The sequence below is a fragment of the Plodia interpunctella genome, chromosome 1 (genome assembly GCF_027563975.2).
Source record: "Plodia interpunctella isolate USDA-ARS_2022_Savannah chromosome 1, ilPloInte3.2, whole genome shotgun sequence".
Classification (NCBI taxonomy): Eukaryota; Metazoa; Arthropoda; class Insecta; order Lepidoptera; family Pyralidae; genus Plodia; species Plodia interpunctella.
Window position 1 is genome coordinate 6107863 of NC_071294.1, and position 22694 is coordinate 6130556.

The 22694-nt window shown below is 34.4% G+C and overlaps 3 protein-coding genes across 5 annotated transcripts; 2 read left to right on the top strand and 1 right to left on the bottom strand.

Moving 5' to 3' along the window:
* Positions 1-435: 435 nt before the first annotated feature.
* Positions 436-11803, top strand: Oseg4 (Outer segment 4). Its single transcript, XM_053746108.1, has 22 exons — positions 436-721; positions 1027-1138; positions 1250-1389; positions 1513-1615; positions 1881-2041; positions 2306-2453; positions 2883-3013; positions 3365-3568; positions 3663-3777; positions 4341-4454; positions 4700-4919; positions 5108-5333; positions 6130-6299; positions 6373-6588; positions 7232-7375; positions 7578-7701; positions 7938-8060; positions 8818-8911; positions 9688-9860; positions 10659-10745; positions 10975-11084; positions 11281-11803. The coding sequence occupies exons 1-22, from the start codon at positions 698-700 to the stop codon at positions 11450-11452; spliced, it is 3111 nt and encodes a 1036-aa protein (XP_053602083.1). The 5' UTR covers positions 436-697; the 3' UTR covers positions 11453-11803.
* A 7-nt stretch (positions 11804-11810) lies between these two features.
* On the bottom strand, positions 11811-13854 carry SelT (Selenoprotein T). Its single transcript, XM_053746116.2, has 3 exons — positions 13475-13854; positions 13258-13387; positions 11811-12871 (listed from the first exon to the last, which is right to left on the bottom strand). The coding sequence occupies exons 1-3, from the start codon at positions 13636-13638 to the stop codon at positions 12551-12553; spliced, it is 615 nt and encodes a 204-aa protein (XP_053602091.1). The 5' UTR covers positions 13639-13854; the 3' UTR covers positions 11811-12550.
* Positions 13855-15019: 1165 nt separating this feature from the next.
* On the top strand, positions 15020-20476 carry LOC128671272 (uncharacterized protein). 3 transcript variants are annotated; one of them, XM_053747620.1, is made up of 7 exons: positions 15020-15324; positions 15490-17887; positions 17964-18088; positions 19217-19413; positions 19538-19659; positions 19805-19909; positions 20212-20476. In XM_053747620.1, exons 4-7 carry the CDS (start codon positions 19231-19233, stop codon positions 20420-20422), a joined length of 621 nt encoding a protein of 206 aa, XP_053603595.1. In that variant the 5' UTR covers positions 15020-15324; positions 15490-17887; positions 17964-18088; positions 19217-19230; the 3' UTR covers positions 20423-20476. The 3 variants fall into 3 exon arrangements, with proteins under 3 accessions (XP_053603595.1, XP_053603602.1, XP_053603608.1); XM_053747627.1 differs by having other exon boundaries at positions 15490-17856; XM_053747633.1 differs by lacking the exon at positions 17964-18088.
* Positions 20477-22694: the final 2218 nt, after the last annotated feature.

Here is a 22694-nt window from a genome sequence, read left to right on the forward strand (position 1 = left end):
AAAATATGGACTTCATACAGGTAAGATCTTTAGTCAAAATTGAGTTTATATCAGTTTATGACCACAGTTGACCAAATAATGCAGAACATGACCAAAAATAGTGTTATTATTTTCTCCTGAAAATCCACTTAAACTAATCCAATCCTTCCTTTTTCTTTTAAACTCGCACCACGTTTGCGTAGAAGGTATTTTTCGTCGTAAATCGGCAACAATATTTAAAATTGGCGCTTTTTGCCTTCATTGGCAATGTTTGTGTTAACTCAGATGGCGCTACTGGTATAATCTTAGTTGTATCAGTAGCGCCATCTGAGCTTTACGTAATATGCCCCATTAGTAGGAACTCCGTACAGAAGTACTTATTAAATTCATGATACTTCGCTACTAATTCCATGGCTGTCTTATGTATGTATGTCATTGTCAAGTTGTCATGTTAAAGTTTGTTGTCATAGTAACGAATTTTGAAGAAATGCAAAACAAAACAAAATAAATAAGATTATGAAATTACATTTTAATTTTCATCCTTTTTCTTATTTGACGGATAAATATCCTAAGATCGTTAAATTCACCACACTGAAAAGTTGAAAAATGCATAGTTTAAGTGAAGATTGATATTCTTTTCTTAGTAATAAGGAGTAAAGTAGCTGCCGCTGCCGGGTTCATTCATTTATGTGAATATTACTATAGTGGTGCCTTCAACATGTTTATTTATATGAGTAAAAAGGTGCCTGTGCTGATTTATTATTCCTCTACCTCTGCCTTATATACTTACCGTTCATCTTTGCACGCTTTTTTTTTACATCGTGGTTGCAATTGTGTCTAAACTATGGCTAACATAATATCGACATCTGCAACTTGCAACGTCGTATAAACTTTAGAATTTGTTTTTTCCTAACGTTTAACAAAGAGAAATCTAAAACAGGTTTTATAAAACTTCTTAAAAACCCTTGTAATGTGATGGTAACTGATATCTAATGAATTAGTACAATGTTTTAACAGTTCTTTTATTGTATATGTTTTCGTTTTCAGATAGCTATACCTAAGCAGTCAAATGTGTCATGCCTAGCATGGAACCATTCTTCTGGATACATAGCAGTGGGTGGTGAAGATGGGATGCTAAAAGTTTTAAAGTTAGAATCTGGTATGCTTTTGAATCTTTTTTTTTAATCCTATCTAAAATGATGTGAAAATATTTTCATTTTATTTTATCTATTATTTTTATTATTAATCCATTACTTTTTATCACTTTAAGGTGGCGGTGGAAATTTGTCAATGAATCTTAGTCTGGAAGGTCACACTGGGCAGCTCTGTGTAGCCATTTGGAATGAAGTTTTTCAGAAATTGACCACAAGTGATGAACATGGTGTTATAATTGTATGGATGCTGTACAAGGTATTATTTCTGTATTTTCTTATTAACTACTACTTTCCTTACTACAACTTTAGTGTACATAAAATTGATTTCAATATTGTGTAAGTTAATGATTATTGTTCACTTTACCTTCTATTTTTTTAGGGATCTTGGTATGAAGAGATGATAAATAACAGAAACAAATCAACTGTAACAAGCATGGCATGGGGTTCTGATGGACAAAAAATATGTATTGCATATGAAGATGGTGACTGCTCTCTGATTCTCATATCTTAATCTTGTTGTTTATAAAATTTTACTTCTATGCAAACAGTAATTTATAGTTAATTGAAAATTAATCTCAATGGGAATCTAAATCAGAGGTCATTTTTAATTATTTATTTATTATAGCAGTGGTCCTTACCTCTGCTCATTTTAATGGCCTTAAGATACCTTATAATTTTTTTTTTCTTTAATATCACTGATGCTGTATTTGTCATGCAAGTTTACAAGTTTTTTCCAATTTAATGAAGGTGCTGTCATTGTCGGCTCTGTGGATGGGTCTCGTGTTTGGGGCAAGGATATCAAAGGGCCTGGCTTAGCAGCAGTCCAGTGGTCACCAGATAATTCATTACTACTGTTTGCTCTCACTAATGGAGAACTTCATTTGTATGATGATCAAGGAAATTTTACTGTAAGTCTACTCTTGTCTACAACTTGATGTCAAGATTTTGCATTTGTTGTTTGATTCATTACAAGTAGTTTGAATCGAAATCAAGTTTTCTTGTAATTAATGTTTAGAATGATAATGAAATAATAAGTAAGTCCTAACTAACATAGCTCTGTTTTACTTAAAAGTAGATTAGAGAAAGTAGCAGTTAGAGTGTTCTTGGCATTCACAGACTTTATGCCGATAATTAATATGAAGAATATATTAAAATTTCTTATAAAATTTTAGATGCCTGTTGTTGTCAATGGTGTAACAGGATCTATGGAAATTATATCAATGGACTGGTATGCCGGCACTGCTCCACCCAACAGGCCTGTATTAGCAATATGCTGTAAAAATGGGTCTATAATTTTGATGAAAAACTGTATAGAGGAAGGTAAGGTTAAATATAGTGTTATCTCAGATATTATTTTAGAAGTGAGTTTGCTTGTTACTCTTTCATGATTTAACTACTCAACCAACCATGCTTACATATTATAGGTATACTAGCTTTTCCCGTAGTTTCGCCCGCGCGAATTTCGCACAGGAACATTTAGGTACCCTATGTCTTTCTCTGTACTTCATTCTTCAACTACTTACATGTATGCAAAATTTCAAGAAGATTGGTTGATTGGATTGGTGATAAAGTGTGTAGAGGTTACAAACAAATTTACTTTCGCATGTATATGTATGTATATATTAGTAGTATAAGTTAAAAATATTAAAAAGCACTTGTGTAACTTCTATCTTAAAAAAGCAGGTGAACATTTGAGTCAAAACTAATTTTTAATAATTACCATACACTAAAAAAATATTTTTTATACAGATAGTGTGGTGGTTGAGACCAACATTGTGGCTGTCGACTGTCGTTGGAACCATAATGGTACAATTCTGGCTGCGGCCGGTTGCACTGCAGATCAAACCAATGTTGTGCAATTTGTCAATGCGTATGGAGAGGTACTTATCTGATTTTATTAGAACTATACCTACTATTTTTAGTCATGTGCTTACTGGAGCCACAACTAAGTTTATGTCTATTTGTGTCATTCGTCGGATAAAGGTACCTTATGGCCGAAAGAGTTACGCATATTTTTTTTTAATACTATTCAGAATAACCGTCCATAATTTCCTTTACCGGAACATGACATTTGCTTTGAGAGATCTATATAGGTAGGTATACTTTTTTGAAATATACAATTTCATTTATAGAATTAGGTAGGTCTCAAATAAAGATGCTTTGCCTAATTGGTGTACTATTATTGTAATATGAACTTCCCTTTATGCTTACAATGTACATTCTTATTACAGCATGTACGTACTTTACGAGTACCTGGAGGCTCTCTGCGAGCCTTGTCTTGGGAGAAGAGATCACTACGTTTAGCTATCGCCATAGATTCCTTCATATATTTTGCAAACGTTAAACCCGACCACAGATATGCCTTTTATGGAAACACCCTTGCTTTTGTATCTGGCACTGAAACTGTGACCTTCTGGGACACTGTTACCCACCAGGTAAATTAAAAATAGCAATACAAATAATAGAATTAAGTATGATTAATTATTCAAGTAGTTTTTAATTTTATACATAATTATTATTTTTTTCTAGTTCTGGGTCAACCACATACCTAATGTTGTGGATATGTGCGGTGTAGGCGAATACTGCGTTATAGCAACATTAAATACACTTATTATATCAAATGAGCAAGGAATCCAATGCGATGGCGAGTATTATTAAAATAACAAAAAAGCTTTATTTCATTAATAAAACTTAAGAATTATTTATATAATACATACATACAATGCAATGTTGAACAGTGTAAACTGTTATTGTGTAGTTCTCGGAATAATAAACTCTTATTTTTCCGTGGTGTAGTAAGTGTATGACGGTAGTGATATCAGAAGCAAAGTATGTAGGTATTAGGTATTATTTATTTAATCAATAATGATTAATTAAATAAATATATTAGGATAAATCACACAGATTGAGGTAGCCCCAAAGTAAGTTAGAGACTTGTGTTATGGGATACTAACTCAACGATACTCACATATATAGACATACATATACACATATATAGAAAAACATCCAAGACGTGGGCCAATCAAAAAATATAATTTTCCATCATGACCCGACCGGGGATCGAACCTGGGACCTCTCGGTTCAGAAGCAAGCAATAAATAATGCACAACTTGAAGTTTGTTTATGTTTGGTCAGAGAAAACAGGTTTCTCGGGGTATCTCGATGCGGTTTTTTTAACATTTACAATAAACATTGTTATCATTGTAGCTAAAGCAGTGTCCATACCCGTGATGTACGTAGGAATCAACCGCAAAGCTATTGTGGTCGCTGCTTCTAAAGAATCTTTTCTCATTTGGAAGTTTTCCACACCTTCACGACCAAGTAAGTGTATCAATAAATAAACCAAAAAGCACAGCATAATAAAGAGTGTAATAGTAGTAAATTTCAGTCTTAATAATAAAATTTTTAGCTTAAATATTATTTGATAATTTCCTAAACCCTTTGACTCTTGAGTATAGACCTATTTTCATCAATGTCTATCTTAGATCTTAGGTAATTGGATACAATGGAACAAAGTGCGTAATAAATAATTTTTTACACATGCGATTTTATTGTTCAATTTCCAGAGAGTACAGAGCAGCTATACCACGCTGATGGCTCGCTGATATCGTCGGATATAGGATATCAAGAAGACACAATTTGCTGTATTACGTGCTCGGACACGCATTTAGTATTGGGGCGCGAATCTGGACTTATTTTGCTGTTTTCCTTGGTCAATTTCAAAAAGGTCACTTCTATCAATATGAATTCTAAGCCGTATAAGATGGGGCTGAATTCAAATTCTAAGTAAGTAAACATGTATTTTTGAATTTACAACATTATGTATATTATCTGTAATTTTCTATGTTTTTATCTCACAAGGTTGAGAAATATTCTCCTTTAACGACTGGACATTTTTCCAATTCTTTTACTCGTGGATCGTCGTCGATCTCTTCTAGAATTAGTTCATCTCTTGATCCTCATATACATTTCAGCAAATTCTACGTTATCGACCAGTCCGGGTCACTGTACTTGTTAGACACAGACATGGCCAACAACGTGAGCATAGGTCAAGCGGTCCGCAAGGACGTGTGGAGCGCTTTGTGGGCGGCCGACAATCCGCAGCTGCTGTGTGTCGCGGAGAAAGCGCGCCTCTATGTGCTGCGAGACTCGGAGCCCGAGGAGCCGCTCACTATGCAGGGATACATGTGTAGATTCAAGGTCAGTGGTGCACAACAACATGAGTGTAGACAGCCGCAGCTGCTGTGTGTCACGGAGATAGTCACCTTTCAGTCAGATAAGAGGCGGTGTTGTCTTTTTAGTTGGGGTACTGTTTTGACAATTCGTAATGTCCATTATTATCTCCGAAGTATAATAGTAGATTAGTAGTCAAGGGCTGTAAGGCATCAATTGCAGCCCGAGATATTTAGGCGCATGAGCGCAGCGAGGGCGCCTATAGTTCGAGGCTTTACATTTCGATTGTGAGGTAAGTAGAAAAAAAACCGGCATTACAAGAATTGTTTTTTCTAATTATCACGTAATTACAAAAAATCCCAAAAACAAACAATATTAATTAAAGTAAAAGTTTTCTATTCGCGCCTTTTTTCATTAAAAATAACCAAGTAAAACTTTTTTTTTTCAAGAATGATATTGAGTTTCGCCGTTCGATATTTAAAATTGATAACTATTTTACTTACTTATACGAAGACAAGCCTGAATATCGAAGTGACCTCTTTGGTCATTGGGCTGAATGCATGATGTCTATTGCCAGTACGATGGTTAGATGTACGCGAACTGTTTGAAAGAGTGAAGTGTTTTTTTAAGTACTTACCGCCCTAGGGCTTTTCTAGCTACATTATTACCCTAGAGCTCTTATTGGTCACTCACAAGCCCCATTTGGGGGTAATAAGGACATACTTACCGAATATGAGAGATGTAAAAATAATTCCGACTGCCCCAACTGAGGTATGTTACAAGAACTTTTAAAATTATCTTTATACATTTGTACTTATTTCAGGAGTTGGAGATTACCACTGCTTTATTAGACAATATTACGGATAAATGTACGCCGCAACATATTGCGCGTGTCGAGGTGAAATCCTTAAGGGATACGCGTCAACTCATCGAAAAGGTTGGCTTGAAGGAGGCTGAAAACTTCATAAAGGATAACCCGCATCCACAGTTATGGTAATTTATATAAATCGTTAAGATTCCTATTATTATAAAAAATATTATAGTATTAAGTGCAGGATGTTTGTAGGTTATTACTAGCGGAAGCGGCGCTTAAGAAATTTGAGACGGAATCCGCATTGGAGACAGCCGAGGCCGCGTTCGTGCGTCGCAACGATTACGCCGGCATCAGATTTGTGGCGAGGCTGAACGCGTTGCACTCAAACGCACTGAAAAAAGCGGAAATCTTAGCTTATTTCAAAGATTTCGACGGCGCTGAAAAGATATATCACAATGAAGATAGACGGTACTTATTTCAGGCTTTTTTAAAATAGCTTATTTCAATCAATCAATAGACATTGAGAAATACATACAATGCAATATACATTGGCAAATCATTAGCTCTCATTTGAGTAACAACCAACGACAAAGTAAACAAGCCCTGAACTTTATCACCGCGTCATCGAAAGCATGTTTCGTATATAATATATTTTTTTTTTTGGTTTCTCAAAATCTACATGAGTTTCAATTAAAATATTAGGTAAATTCAGCTCTTGACATAATTATGTTAGGTAAGAACATAATGTTATAGTTTAAAAAACTTGAGATATAAAACAATTTTTTCGGCGAAACGTGCTTTCGATGAAGAGTGATTCTGTGAACTGTGGACACCCCGTACAAAAGATTTCATAAACATATAGAAAATGTTGAATCAAGAATATCGTCATCGGTAACATCCTACTAATTATAACTCGCATATGTGTGTATATGTATATGAAATGAATTGTCATGGTTGTTCTCATAGCGTAGCGATCTTGGAAATTCGCACCCATATAATTTATTCACCGATAGATAGTGTGATTCCTAAGGGAGGTTTGGTTGTATACTTTATTATGGTTTTACCCGAGCGAAGCCAGGACAATATATCATAAACATAAATATACTTTCAGGGATTTAGCAATAGCACTGCGCAAGCGCCTGGGTCACTGGTTCCGAGTAGTGGAGCTGCTGAAGATGTCGGCCAGCACCACGGACGCGCAGGTCAAGCAAATATACAGCAACATCGGGGACTACTACATCGACAGACAGAACTGGCATGTACTTTTGTAGCACTATCGCTTTCTGCCGCCTGGGCACTGGTTCCAAGTAGTGGTTGCTGAAATTTTAAATTGAGAAAATCTACCTTATACACATACATTATTACATTTAACATTACACGTACATCACACAAGACATATATTTAATTTGCATCTATCTTATGATAAGATGCGTTAATAAACGAACTTCCATGTGTAGGTCAGGAGCTGTGGAATATTATTCATTGTCAAATAACATCGAGGGGCTGAAAAAGTGTTATATGGCGCTTGAAGACAACGAATCGTTGTCAAAACTGTATACAGGATCATCCAAACCGACTAAGGTATGTTACAACTGAACCTATTATCAAAGCGATGAAAAAATAATAGGGTAATGAAAATACTGTACGTCGGCGTAAGACGTCAAGAGATCAATTAATTCGGCAGAACTGGCGCGGTCTCGATAGCTTAGTGCGTAAGAGCACTATTCCGGATAGGGGCAGTTGGGTACTGCCCGATGCCAGAAATGTTGCATCTCATTATTATTTTACAATAAATAACTAACAAATGTTGTCCACAGGATGGAGTAAAACACAATTTAGGAGATGTTAGTGACAACATTACTGAAACGCCATCAATTCCAGGAATTATACAGCTAAAAGAGTCTGGCAGGATGTTGCAGGCCGCGGCGATGACGCTTCAGGTAAAGTTGCCTTTGTAATCGTTTTTTAAATAATGTTTCCATTCATTTACCAGTGGATATATACATATATATATATATATATATATATATATATATATATATATATATATATATATATATATATATATATATATATATATATAGTCGTTGGGTCGTAGAGGAGTGTGGGTTCTCTATATATTTAAGGGTTTGATACGTAGATATGCATCCGAAAAATAGAATTACAGAATAGTAATGGCGCACGACGCTTAAGCGTTTATACCTAAAAGGAATCTATCCTTTGGTGATATATAAGAAAATATGAGCAACTATATATAATCCACCTTCAATGTTCCTATTGGCTTTCCTTAATTTGGACATCCGTGTTAACTAATATTATTTCCAGTTAGCGAACTCCGAAGCAGCTTCTAAAGCATCTCCAGTTAACAATATTTCTATATATATATATATATATATATATATATATATATATATATATATATATATATATATATATATATATATATATATATATAGTCGTTGGGTCGTAGAGGAGTGTGGGTTCTCTATATATTTAAGGGTTTGATACGTAGATATGCATCCGAAAAATAGAATTACAGAATAGTAATGGCGCACGACGCTTAAGCGTTTATACCTAAAAGGAATCTATCCTTTGGTGATATATAAGAAAATATGAGCAACTATATATAATCCACCTTCAATGTTCCTATTGGCTTTCCTTAATTTGGACATCCGTGTTAACTAATATTATTTCCAGTTAGCGAACTCCGAAGCAGCTTCTAAAGCATCTCCAGTTCGAATAAAGAAATTGTATATTCTGGCGGGCCATTTGTACAGCCAGAATTCAGTTGGTAAGAACTTATTATTGTCTGTTATGCTTTTAACTCTTCAACCACGTTAACTGTAGCACATAATATGACCAAATAAAACTCAATAAAATCTTATAAAAATAAGTACCCCTGTCGCGTCTGTCTGTACTAACGCGATGAACTAAAAAATACCGGACAGATTTTTGTACAGTTTTCTCCAATAGATATGTACTAGTGACTCGTCCCGGCTTCGCTCGGATAAAAATATAACCTTTCTCACGTATCACACTATCTATTGGTAGAAAGCGCATGAAAATCCTTTGTTTTATAATACGTAACGATTATCCGAGCCGGCCCGCTAGTATACTGTAATTCTAATAATACTGTAATTCATCTAATTTGTCTTTAAACAGTTTCGAGTGTCTCATCCATCCCATTTCGACTATGGTTGCAACGTCAACAGAGGGCAAATTTATTTGTTCAACTGTTACATACACACATTAGATACAACATAGAACAGACTATAAAACTAACTTATATCTAAAAGTACATACGAGTACATATGTGTACCACAGAAACACAACTAGGCTACAGCTCAGCACATGTTGCTCAGAAGGAGCAACGCAGCAACTGATTTTCAGCTGTCACCATTTCTCTTCTCACCTATCGAGTCAATTCGAAGTTAGGCGCAGCGACTGAATCACATTGCGGTGTGGTTGTCCTTGCTGTTCACTGGCGATACTGTGAGTGGTAGCTGCGTCTCATTGTAAATAGATTCGATGGTGAGATGTAATTGCAAAGTTTTATCACACACTCAGATGGAGCGAAAAGCCGCGAAGCAGTCCGCAGCTACCGGCTGGCGGGCGCGCAGCACTGGCTGGCGGCGGCCGCGCGCCGCGCCGCGTCGCCCGCGCGCTCCGACGTCGCGCTGCGTTTCGCCGCGCGCCTCACTCACTGCGCCGCTGAACTCCATCCCGCACAACATATACAGGTTCACGACCACAGTTTTGTTATTATTTACTAGCCCGCCCTGGCTGCGCACGGGTGCAATATTATCCTACTAATATTATAAATGCGAATAGAAATATTGTTAGGATGTGTGTGTATATGTATGTATGTTTGTTACTCTTTCATGTAAAATCAACTGGACGGATTGTTATGAAATTTGGTTCACGGGTAGAAAATAACCTGGATACACAACTGGACCACATAGTACTTTTTATTCCAAAATTTCCCATCCAACAGCGAAACGAAAACATCGTAAGGAAGCTTGCACACTGGTTGACTGTGTGCGTAGTGCGAGTTTGCTATTTACATCTCACCATCGAGTCGAATCGCAGTGTGACACAGCTAACCAATCACACTGTACCATTGTGACGCAACGACAACCACACCAATGTGATTGGTTCGCTGCGTCTCACTTCGAATCTATTCGTTAATGAGAAGTGAAATGCAAACCCGCACTTCGCCCTCTCACATGAGTTGCCGTTCGATAATAGACTAGATGTCGGTAGGTAGTTGTTTTAAAATTAATGTCACATGCCTTAGGCGACAAAAGGCATCTAACATTAATGTTATGTAAGTATCTAAAATGTAACACCAGTGTTAGCTATAACACACTCTAAAAGAGGAGAATAATTATTGACAGTGCCTAATCACCTTATCTGTCGCTGGAACCATTTTCCCGTTTGGTCTATTTTGAATTTTTGGTCTGTTTTCTCATACTGTAAATAAGTTTTTTGTTCCAATCAGTCTCAAAACGTAACGTGTGATATTTATTTGATTACAGGTGTGGTGCACAGTTGCAGCAATAGCTATTCAAGCAAGAGCATTCGAATTATGTTCAAAAGCATTTATTAAACTGGAAGCCCTAGATGTGAGTAAGCAGAAGCCTTTGAACATAACTATAAGCTTTACAAGTACCTGAAACATTTCATAACTACGAATACGTATATTGTTATTAAATACGAATATTGTTCATTAAAAAAGATCGTTTCGTTTAGTGCTAAGCATTTGGACTCGTCAAGAGAGAAATTAATTAGTAATGAATTGTGTGTGTAGATTATGTACCTTATAGAATCTCAATGGATATAAATTGATTGCAGCCAAATACTTTTGAAAACTTGGCGATTGAAGTATTCACGAGATGCAGACCGAAAGATGCTAAGGGAAATAAAATAGACTGTCCAGATTGTCAAATTAATATGCCCGAATGGTGAGTTTATTACGAACTAACATAGTATCATAGCAATCTTGCGACGATAGAATTGTAATCCATCTTTTATTCGCAAATTATAAGTACCCACTATACCTAGATGTACTTATACCATCCTAAATTCAAGTCATTAATCCTAACAAAATTTAAATTCACATGGTCGATATCGAATATAGTAAATTCTTGCGGTTTTCAGGAGTACAATGTGTGCGGGATGCGGGCGCGTTTTCCCGGGGTGCGCAGTTTCTGGGCGGGCTCTGTCCGCGCCGCACGCGGCGTGGACGTGCGGCGTGTGCAGCGCCAGCGCGCAGCACCACGACCTCGTGCTGCGGCACACCTGTCCCATGTGCCGCGCGCCGCTCGACTGAGATCTGCTCTTATTGCGGTTACGTCTTGCCGCCATTGTGATCTCTGTAGCGCAAGACATCCGAGCCGTGCGATGTAGTATAGTAACTTCAACCGGCACCGCCTTCTGCGATTGAATAGTCTGATTCACTATTCTGGGTAATGTCAAAAACGAGGATTGGTTCCAATTGGAGTTTTCACAAGGTACAAAAAGAGACAAAATTCGCGACATCACTTCTGAAATTTTTCGCAAATTTTGGATCATTCAGGATTTGTTAAAAAGCAGTTTCTATTCAGAATTCAGCAACCCATTCCGTCCAAATAAGATAAGTAATGATAAAATGTTTGTTGCAATATTATAATATTAATAAAAGCCTGATAATTATACTAAACTTTTATTTAAGTGGTTTTGAAAAATTTAATTACAATTCCACACTATTGTCTGAATTTTGAAATATACTGTGACTAGACAAATTATATACTACAAAATCTGTGAACATGCATGTTACTGGTAAAGTAATAAATGCAGTAGTGTACATACAAAAATAATACAATAAGAAACATAAATTCAAAATTTTTTTCTCAGAACAATCTAAGGGTCAGCACTAATGGATTGTAGGAGCAACTGATGAAGCAACTGATCTAAATTATTGACTCCTCACAAGCCACCATGCCTATAGGGACTCTTACACCTTGAAAGAGCTTATCACAATACACATAACACAAAGTTGGCATTTCAAACCTGAAGTAGATCAGTATTGTTCAGTTTTAGATACATTGTTTATTAGCTAAGATTTTGTTCAATAATGAAATACATAGCTGTGTACTTGTATGATTAGTCACTTATGTAATGTCTATAATAACTGAAGTGGCATCAATGCTATAAAAACACTGATGAGTGGCCACATTACAGCTACATATGTACTTTTTTTGACAAGTGGTCATGATACTTTGCTGACCCCAATGATCCTTTTATTTCATTAAATAACAGAGTAATTACTTAACATCTAGCATAATAACTACACTATCCATCTCATTATACACAGTAATTTTTTCTAATATTTCCACCAAAATAAAACCACAACCCTTCCTCTATATCAGCTTTGAATACAATAAACTTATTATTGTATGAAATTATTATTAGGCATTTCAACTTTAGAAAATTGTAGTGTATTATCAATTATTTGGAATAACTCTGGTGGTTGGGGAATTCTGCCAGTTTCCAATTTAGACCAAAGAGGTATATTGTTTAGTGATATTTCAAAAGCTCCAGAAGACACAAGCTGCCCCTCTATCATATTTGCCAAGAAGAACATCATCATGCATGCATACAGTTTATTTTCCAAGCACCATGTCCACCATGAAGGTTGTGGTTTGTTCAACCATGCAAATATGTTCACTCCGCTCAATATACACATGATAAGAATCATCTTGCCAAGGCCCTGTAATAACAATTATCAGATTAATATATTTTGTAGGTAAAGGAAAGGAGTATTTTTAAAGGTCTTTGTACAGAAGAAATGTAGGCTATTGAAAATAACAAGGATTTGTAATAATAGGTAAGTTATAACTGCCAAAATCAATTTGACTTTATCTTATCTTCTTGCAGAATAATATACTGAATATTGCATAAAAAACTTGGCTCTATTCTATATAAAATTTAACTTAACCTTGTTTCTTAATTTAACTTATGGACCTTTACATGGTCAGTATGACACTAAATTATCAACATAAGTTCAGATAAAACAAATCCATCTAGGATTTGTTACTCCCAAACTGACTTAACATAACTAGGATAAGTAAAAATAGCACAATAAAGAAGACTTACAATCATTCTAGACATGTACATGTTAAGACCTGGTGGATCATAATTTGCTCCTATCACAGAGATGCCCGGATATTTTTGTTGTATAATTCCAGCATAGTCCTCAAAAACTTTTCTATATCCACAAGAGTAACTGAAAGGTAAGAACAAATAGATCAGCTCTATATAGTATGTAAGATAAGTACCGACACTGATATGAGTTATTATTTTTATCACCTACCAATAGTAAATATTCATGATGTGTCCCACGCCTTGTCCAATTTTTGTAATACTTTCAGCATCATTTTCGTTTGCTTGAACACATATATCAGCTGATAATATAAAACATGTAATGAATATAGCACTAATACTTATTGAAAGTCCAAAATTAGATGAAACCGACATCGTGGATAGGATTACTATGAAATGATAATAATTGTTATTCTGCTCTCAGTGAACACTGCTATGTTCAGTGATATTTCGTACGTCAAGATAGTATTAATCTAACAAAGGCTTCACAAAAAAACTACATCAACAGCTAAGCACAAATTAAACAGTTTTAATAATTGGACAATCTTTGACGTAAACGTCGAGATAAACGACCACCACAAACAAGATAGAGATCGAATGATAAAATAATTTTAATCTATGATTCTATTCTATTCTAGAGAATCTTTGCCATAGAGTATAAATAATTTTCACGGATCCGGAATCCGAATATATGTACAGAATATTACGGAAAGCTTGGCACAGATGGCGCTACTGGTACAACTAGGTTAACAAACATTGCCAATAGGGAGTATTACTGCTTATTTGTTCTGCCAGAGTACAACACTCTATGTTAGGTACATAAAAGCTTTGCCACCTTTCGCTATGTTGATTAAAACATTTATTTTAGAGTACTTTCCTTTCATTATGTAAGCATTCGTTTGTGAAAATATACATCAATGTAGCATATTCGGTTGTCGAAATATTAGGAAAAATCGTTTTCCATAAATTAAAAAAAACTTCGAAAACTATGGAAGACGCCTCACGCTGTAAAATTTTCGAGCCAGTAAACGGTCGAAAAGAAGCTCGGACCACTTCACAGGTGAAGACTTATTAAATTATGGACTTCATACAGGTAAGATCTTCAGTCAAAATCAAGTTTATATCAGTTTATGTCCAGGATTAATGTTTTACTGGCCACCGATAAAACAGAAAGATATTGTTTTATTCTTGATTTAAATATTTTTTCACACATTGACATACAAATATGCCCGCCGATTGCTTCTATGTGATTTTTGATACATTCATTGTTAATTTGGAAAAGTCAATATAATTTCATTTAATTACCACTACATACTTTTATTTATTGCTAACCAAAGATTTTGGCCAGTTTATGTTGACCAAATAATGCAGAACATAACCTAAAATAGTGTTATTATTTTCAGGATAATCCACTAAATCCTTCCATTTTCCTTTAAACTGGCACGACGATTGTGCAGAAGTTATTTTTGGTCGTCAATCTGCAACAATATTGAAAATTGGTACTTTTTGCCTCTATTGGCAATGTTTGTGTACCTTAGTTGTACTAGTAGCGCCATCTGTGCTGAGCTTTGCATAATATGGAGACAAAAAACGACAATGGACAATAGGACAAAAAAAATGGTTAAAATAAAAATATCGTTTGTAGATTTTCTCTAGAAAAAAAATAAATTCTAAAAAACTATGAGTGACGTCACAGCTCGACCACATTAGACATGTTTCCTTTGCTTACACCGCCACCCACTAAAAAGTATAAAACGTCACGACATGAAAATATAACCTAAACTCATTGTTTACTGCTCCTTCTCTTTGCACTAGTTTTGATTGATTCGTAAATTCATTATATTCCTTTTGTTAGATCGTCATCAAAATCAAAATGACACATCTTGGAAACCGATTAAGTATCTATATTGCTTTGTTTCAACATGTAAAAATAGTTCGACGAATACACCGAACAAGTTGCTCTTTAAGGTTCCTTTCGTGAATCGTAAAGCTTGATGTCTGCTACACACCAAGCTCTGATGGGCCAAAGCCCACGTGGATATTTACGAGGATCATATTAACGTAAGGAAACCACTTCATTAGGATAACGGATAAAAAAATTTATTGTATTTCACTCTTCTTTAGAGATAGAACATTGTTATTTTCAGTTGAACTATTTAATAGACACATTCTCCTAATCGATCCACTAATTTATTTTATTTTTTAAAGTGAATTATCTTGTTTTAGGTTGAAGAAAATGTTGATAACTATTTGTAACGGACATTTAGGAAATATCAATCTCCATTGAAAAGTTCATTATGTATACATTGGATCGACTGTGTTAATCATGCAGTTGTTGTAGCTTTAAATAATATTTTGTTGAACTTTTTCATATCCATACTATCCCACTTTCTACTATGTTACTATTATATGAGTACTATACTATTATATGAGTAATATGTCATTCAGTGTGTCAGTCATTAAGTGTTCCTACACTACAAAGGCTTCCCACCATTTTTGTCTAGATGGATGAACTTACAGTCTGTATATTGTAACATTTACCTTCATTGTATGCCTACATTTTTTTAAATTGTTTACATTTAAACAACTGAAGTGAACATTTAGCTTTATTAAGTAAGGCTAAGTTGCTAGACCAGTATTGATAAAATTTAGCAATAGTAAATTTTATCAATACTGGTCTAGCAGCTTAGCTAACTTAACTTCAAACATGGGCTACTTTTATTTATTAAAAAATCAACACCTAGGCATAAAATTACTTTTGTAATATACAATACTTTGCTGTGCGCAGAAGTATGGGCAATATTTTGAATAAATGATAATATGAATTCAGAGTCAATTTTATATTGCAATCAAATAATTCAAGACTTATTTGATTGCAATATAAAATGCAAATTGAGATGACTTTTTTCTTGAGAAATATCCAAAGGTTGAACAGATCTGAATTATAACCTACATTTCATAAAGTAGTACTTTCACTATTTAGGTACTTACATTATATAAAATTTACTAGATAATCATATCAGACATGTAGACATTTAAGGGTTAAATTAAAGTATATATTTAGGTACACAAATATATATTTCAAATTTTTGAACACATTTAATGATATTTTTTAAAACACTTTGCTTGATTTTTGGTAGCTATTTCCATTTTATAACCACCAGACTGGGTAGATTTTCTTCTTTTGCAATCTTCTAACACTCTATGTATAGATATACTGTGTTAATTTTCTCAAAACTTTGTTTTTTGCCAATACTCGAAGCTGGTAATGGTTTATCACATGTGTTAGCTACGCTAAGTCGCAGTTTCTGCCAATAGCACAAGGCAGATGTTACTGAAGGCTTCTATTCTTTTAATTAACCAGTAAGCAAATCAGATTCCATGTTTGAACCACCTGCAGATGCAGCACAGTCATCACGTTTTATATTTTCAATAGTTTCTTTATCTTCATTTATACTAACAGAAACTGAGTACATCTTGAATCAAATCCTGCGCTCCGTAGTCACTTTTGCTTTCATAATGCAGCTGTTTCCATCCCTCTTTCTACGTAACCAATGGGAGAGTCAACGTAGGAATCTCGAGGCGACTGAGTTTTTTCGCTTCTCTTATTACTATAGCGTTGTACATTTCATTATTGTGCTTATATTCCAGAAGCATCAGAAGATTTACTTTTGGAAGATTTCGGCTGTCGCGTCGGTGCGTACAAATCCCTCGCTGGTCTTCATCATGAGATAATAGTAACAATATGTTCTAATGGCGGTTAATGAACATGCAAGCGTGGTGTCGTTGGTTAAAAAAGAACGCGGATTTTTTTTTATTTACTGTTTGTTTTCGTAGATGGTATTTTTCTTGTGTTAATGCTCCATCGTTCGCCTTTTGTTTACGTTTACAATTTTGGTTTCTAAAATCAAATATGTAGGGTAGGTAGGTAGGTAGTGGGTACCTACTGGACTGGGTTTGACGTTTGATATATGTCAGTCATACAAATATTTTTTTTTCCGGAAACTAAGGAAAGTGAAGCACTGACATCGTTTAACAAACTGGTCTCAGAGTTCCGGATAATAAATTAAATTTTCAAAAAATTATATCTTTGTAAATAAAAGTAGGAAAAAAAATTTAAAAGATATAGGTGGCCTATTTTACTGACCGACTGAAGATCTTACCTCGTAGGTAGTCCATATTTTAATAAGTCTTCACGTGTGAAGTGTTTCGAGCTTTTTTCGACCGTTTACTGGTTCGACAACTTTACAGCGTCAGGCGTATCCCATAGTTTTCGAAATTTTTATCTTATGGAAAACCTTTTTTCACAATATTTCGGCACCCAAATATGCTACACTGTTGAATATTTTCACACACGAATACTTACATAATGAAAGGATTAATAAAGTACTCTAATATAGTCGTTTTAATCCACATAGCAAAAGGCGGCAAAGCTTTTGTGTACCTAACATACAGTGGCGGGATGAATGTGGTAATACTCTATTTCTCTTGCTTGTCTACATCCGTCGAGTCGAAGAATTTAATTAGTCACTGTCAACGTCAAATAATTATCAAAACTAAAAACGAAATTGAAAATCATGAATTTATTTTGAAGTGAGTGAAGTGAATTACCTGCTTGCTCTAGGTACACAATTAAATTAATCTAATACAAATCTCTGTTGAACTGATTCAACAGAGATTTGTATTATTTATTCCCACAGACGTATGACCAGCGAAATATCATTCTTCCACCCATAAGATTTTGTTAAAACGTATTGGGCAAACAGACACAAACAGGGTATCCAACGATAGCTATCATAATAATTCGCATTCTTTAGTTGTGCAGGTAAGAATCCTAACTAATATTATCTACTGGACCGATTGTTATGAAATTTAGTACATGGGTAGAAAATTACCTGGAATAACACATATACTACTTTTTGTCCCAAAATTCCCTCCGGAGCGAAGCCCTGGGGCGCAGCTAGTTATATATGTATGAATTATTTACCAGTGACCTTTTAAAATCAAATCCACATTAAAATATTTACCAATTTCGTTTTTGAAACAATATTCAATGTTATTATATAGTTATATAATAATAATAATAATTTATTTATTTCATAAAAAACATACATATTTGGACTTACGTCTAATTAGGTACAGTAATAATGTATTTAGGTAATCGTAATCACATAATTATTGGTTGAGTCCATCACACTAGTGTTTAAACTAGGCCGAGCCTGTATTATAAACACTAGGTCCCTTCACAAAATAACATTTTAGGAATATTTATTTACATTTAGAAAGAACATTTATTATTTTCTCAAGTTAAGTACAGAATTATAATATATTACGAACATAAAGGTGTCTAACTAATTAAACAATTCAAACTACCTACATAATTACCACGGAGGTACAAAATATCCCAAGATTGGCGTAAACAAGCATGACTCATGCGCCGTGCGACTGTGAGCATTCAATTCATTTTAGTTAGACTACGAAGAATATGGAGTGTGGCAAATAAGTTAACGCTTTTATTTATATAAATTCAGGTTGTTAGTATTTTAGTTTAGTACAAAGTTTATTAACATATTAAGTTTGATTTTGAAAGGTATTTTATTAGTTTTATATTATGTGGTAAAGTATAATATATGTATATATAGTAAGTTATGTAAGTTATAGTTAAGTACAATATAAATAAAACTCTTAAACAACCACTTTCATTCTGTTCATCATTCATATGTCTGTCACAAAAAATTTTCTCAGGAACACCTATGTGATTTGACATTTGTCAAAAAGTAAGGGCTTGTAATATGAAGAAAAGAAATATTAGAAAATCGTAAACATGTCATTTCATTCACAAAGACCCTTGGTGTAAGATACTGGACTTTTTGCTATGATGGCTTTTCCACTGTCATTAGCTATCACTCTGGCCTGACATTCTATTAACTGAAGTTGTTATGTTTTCTTACAGTTGTTCTATTAAAAATGCCCCATGGTCATTGCCACGACCACCATGACCATGATCATGATCATTCGGATGATGTTGGAATTCAATACAATTTGTATGAGAAAATAGATAAGGAAAATTTACAATGCTTGAACGAAACTGTTGAAGGATCTGGGAGAACTGTATTTAAACCATGGGAAAAAAGATTTGATAAGTCTGAGGTAAATTAATTTGGACATAGATTTTGTAATATCTTAGCTCTCATACTTGGTTCAAAGATTTAAATATTCTCAAATATTTATATCTAGTGCCCTCCAGGATGTCTGAGGATGTGTTTTTTTTCAGTTTGTTAAAAGTGATGCTGATGAAGAGTTATTATTTAACATTCCTTTTACTGGAAATGTAAAACTAAAAGGAATAAGAATAATATCTGAAGAGACTGATTCACATCCAAAGAAACTGAGACTGTGAGTTGAGTTTTTCCTGCTTGAATACCCTTGGGATTGGCATAGTTGAATTAAAATATCCATAGCACATTTGAAATACACACAGCATCATATAGTGTTTTTATTGCAAAGTTTTTTTATTAGCAAAATCTATCATCTATTGCAGTTTCAAAAATAAACCAAATATGACATTTGATGATGTGTCAATGGAACCTGATCAAGTCTTTGAATTACAAAAAGATAGTCAAGGTCTTCTTGAGTATAATCCGAAGTAAGTTATTTTTTTAATTTACATTAAAGAAAAATAATGAATGAATGTTTTTTGTAGTTTTTGTCATGTTGTACTGTAGCATAGCATACAGTGTTTGTTTATTTTAAAGAGAAGGAACACAAGAACTAAGATGTTTTTCTTTTGTTTAAAAATAAACTTGGGTATATGGAAATAATCTTGGGGATATGGAATATAATAATTAGTATTACTTTTAGAAAAAATTTAATTAATTTATTTTCAAATATACATTTTGAGCCAACCATAGAAGCCAACTCACCATTTAATTTTATGATTATTTTCAGGATTGTTACATTTTCTTCAGTAACTCATTTGACTATGCACTTCCCAAGTAATTTTGGTGCTGAAAATACGACTATTTACTACATTGGCCTAAAAGGTGAGTGGACACCTGGACACAGGCATGGAGTCACAATTTGTACATATGAAGCAAGACCCAATCTTGATGATCATAAGTTGAAGCACTTAGACTCTGTTTCTAAAACGATTGACTAGTTTTTCAATAACATTTTTGTATATAATTTAAAGTAATATACTATTTTATCATTACTATCATTGTATTTATTTGGATATAAGATATCATCTGAAAACACATCTGAAAACTATTAGGTAATATTGGAATTTGCCTATGTCTATGCACATAGGAAATATTTAAGAAATTTAGAAACATTGGTTGTTTATTGTGCCATTACGATTATGATTTTGCTGTCAAATCTCTTCGATGACAGCATGAAATTAGTAAGTACTTGTACTCCCTACTAATTCCATGGATGACAGTTACCAATATGGAATAGGGAGTATTACTGCGCATTTATCCCGCCTGAGTGCAGCACTGTATGTCAGTTACACAAAAGCTTTGCCGCCTTTTGCTAAGTCGATTAAAACGTTTATTAAAATAAATATATATTATATTAAAATAAATTTAGAGTACTTTATTAATCCTTTGATTATGTAAGCATTCGTTTGTTAAAATATTTAACAATGCAGCATATTCTTCCTCTGGGTGACAACGACAACTTCCTAAAAAGACAACTTCTTAAAAAGGCAACTTCCTAAAAAGACAACTTCCTAAAAAGACAACTTCCTAAAAAGACAACTTCCTAAAAAGACAACTTCCTAAAAAGACAACTTCCGAAATCGACAATTTCCGAGAACATCCATTCTAAACTCGTCAACTTCCTAAAAAGACAATTTCCGAGAACGTCTATTCTAAACTCGTCAATTTCCTAAAATTATAACTTCCTAAAATGACAATTTTCCTAATAATTCCATGCAACTTACTACGGGAATACGTGTTGTCGTTCAGGAAGATTGCAATATTATCGGTTTTCAATTTAGGTGGTTCACGTTTTCGAAAGTTGCCATTCTAAAAAGTTGTCGTTGTACGAAGTTGATATTTTGGGATGTTGTAGTTCTCAGCCTTATTTGGGCGGTTGTTAATTCAGATAGTTGATGTTTTCGGAAGTTGTCGTTTTCGGAAGTTACCATTCTAAAAAGTTGTCGTTTTCGGAAGTTGTCGTTATCCGAAGTTGACATTATGGGAAGTTGTCTTTCTCAGCCTGAGGGCATATTCGGGTGCCGAAATATTGTTACTGGTGCTATCTTGCATATAATGCGAAAAGAAAATTTTACAATATGAAATAAAATACGAATTGACGTTAGCGTAGTCTCGTCGGCCAGCGAAGTGTCAGAGTTGCGCGCGAAGTCTGCGGGCGATATACCCTGCGCTCCGCGCCTCTCGCCGAGGATTGCAGTGTGGCCGCAACACCACTAAATCCGTCCTTTTTCCTTTAAACTCTCACCACGATTGCGTAGAAGGTATTTTTTGTCGCAAATTCGCAACAATATTGATAACTGGCGCTTTTTGCCTCCATTGGCAATGTTTGTGTACCTTTGTTGTACCAGTAGCGCCATCAATTCAAATTATTTAATGCTTGTTACAATGTACAGTAAGGTAAATCAGTAACTTAGTCACCTCAGTCATTATAATTTAGGTACAATGTAAGCCCTGTCAGGCATTGCAATTTCAAATACAAATTCGATTAAAATTAAGAATATCAAACTATAAGTCAATGAATTTCAAAATTAAAAGTATCAAAATATCAGGATACAATATCTGACCATCTGCACTGAGCTTTGCGTAATATGCCCTATTAATAAAGTACTCTAAAATAAAGGTTTTAATCGACATAGCAAAATGCGGCAAAGCTTTTGTGTACCTAACATTCAGTGATGTACTCTGGCGGGATAAATGTGCAGTAATACTCCCTATCTCAACCTTGACTTTGGCAAAATCATCGTTTTGGCGAACGATGGAGTCATGACACTTAAAAAAAGAAAGAATTGTATTTTAAAAACATTAAACCTAACTTATTATTTTTTTAAAACTATTATTTAGAAGTGGCCAGTTTCAGTGTCAAACTTTCAGTGTCCCCCTCGCAAAATATTGGCCAAAAAATTGTTTTAGTAACCTTTACATCATTTTTAAAATCGTATCTAATGAATTCCATAATGCTGATGTCTAAAAATTATTTTTCATCCCTCAGTTACATGTATAAAGTGCTACCCTTAATAATTACATTTTTCAAAACCATACTGCACAATTTTGTAGCGGTTTATTGAATACACCTACCTAACAAATTTTAACCTTATAGTACCTACGCATAGTCTCCGAATGCAATGACTGTGACAGACGGACGGACTTGGCTACGGAATCCTAATATACAATGACACCAAAACCCAGTGGTGTTTATGGGTAAAAAACAAG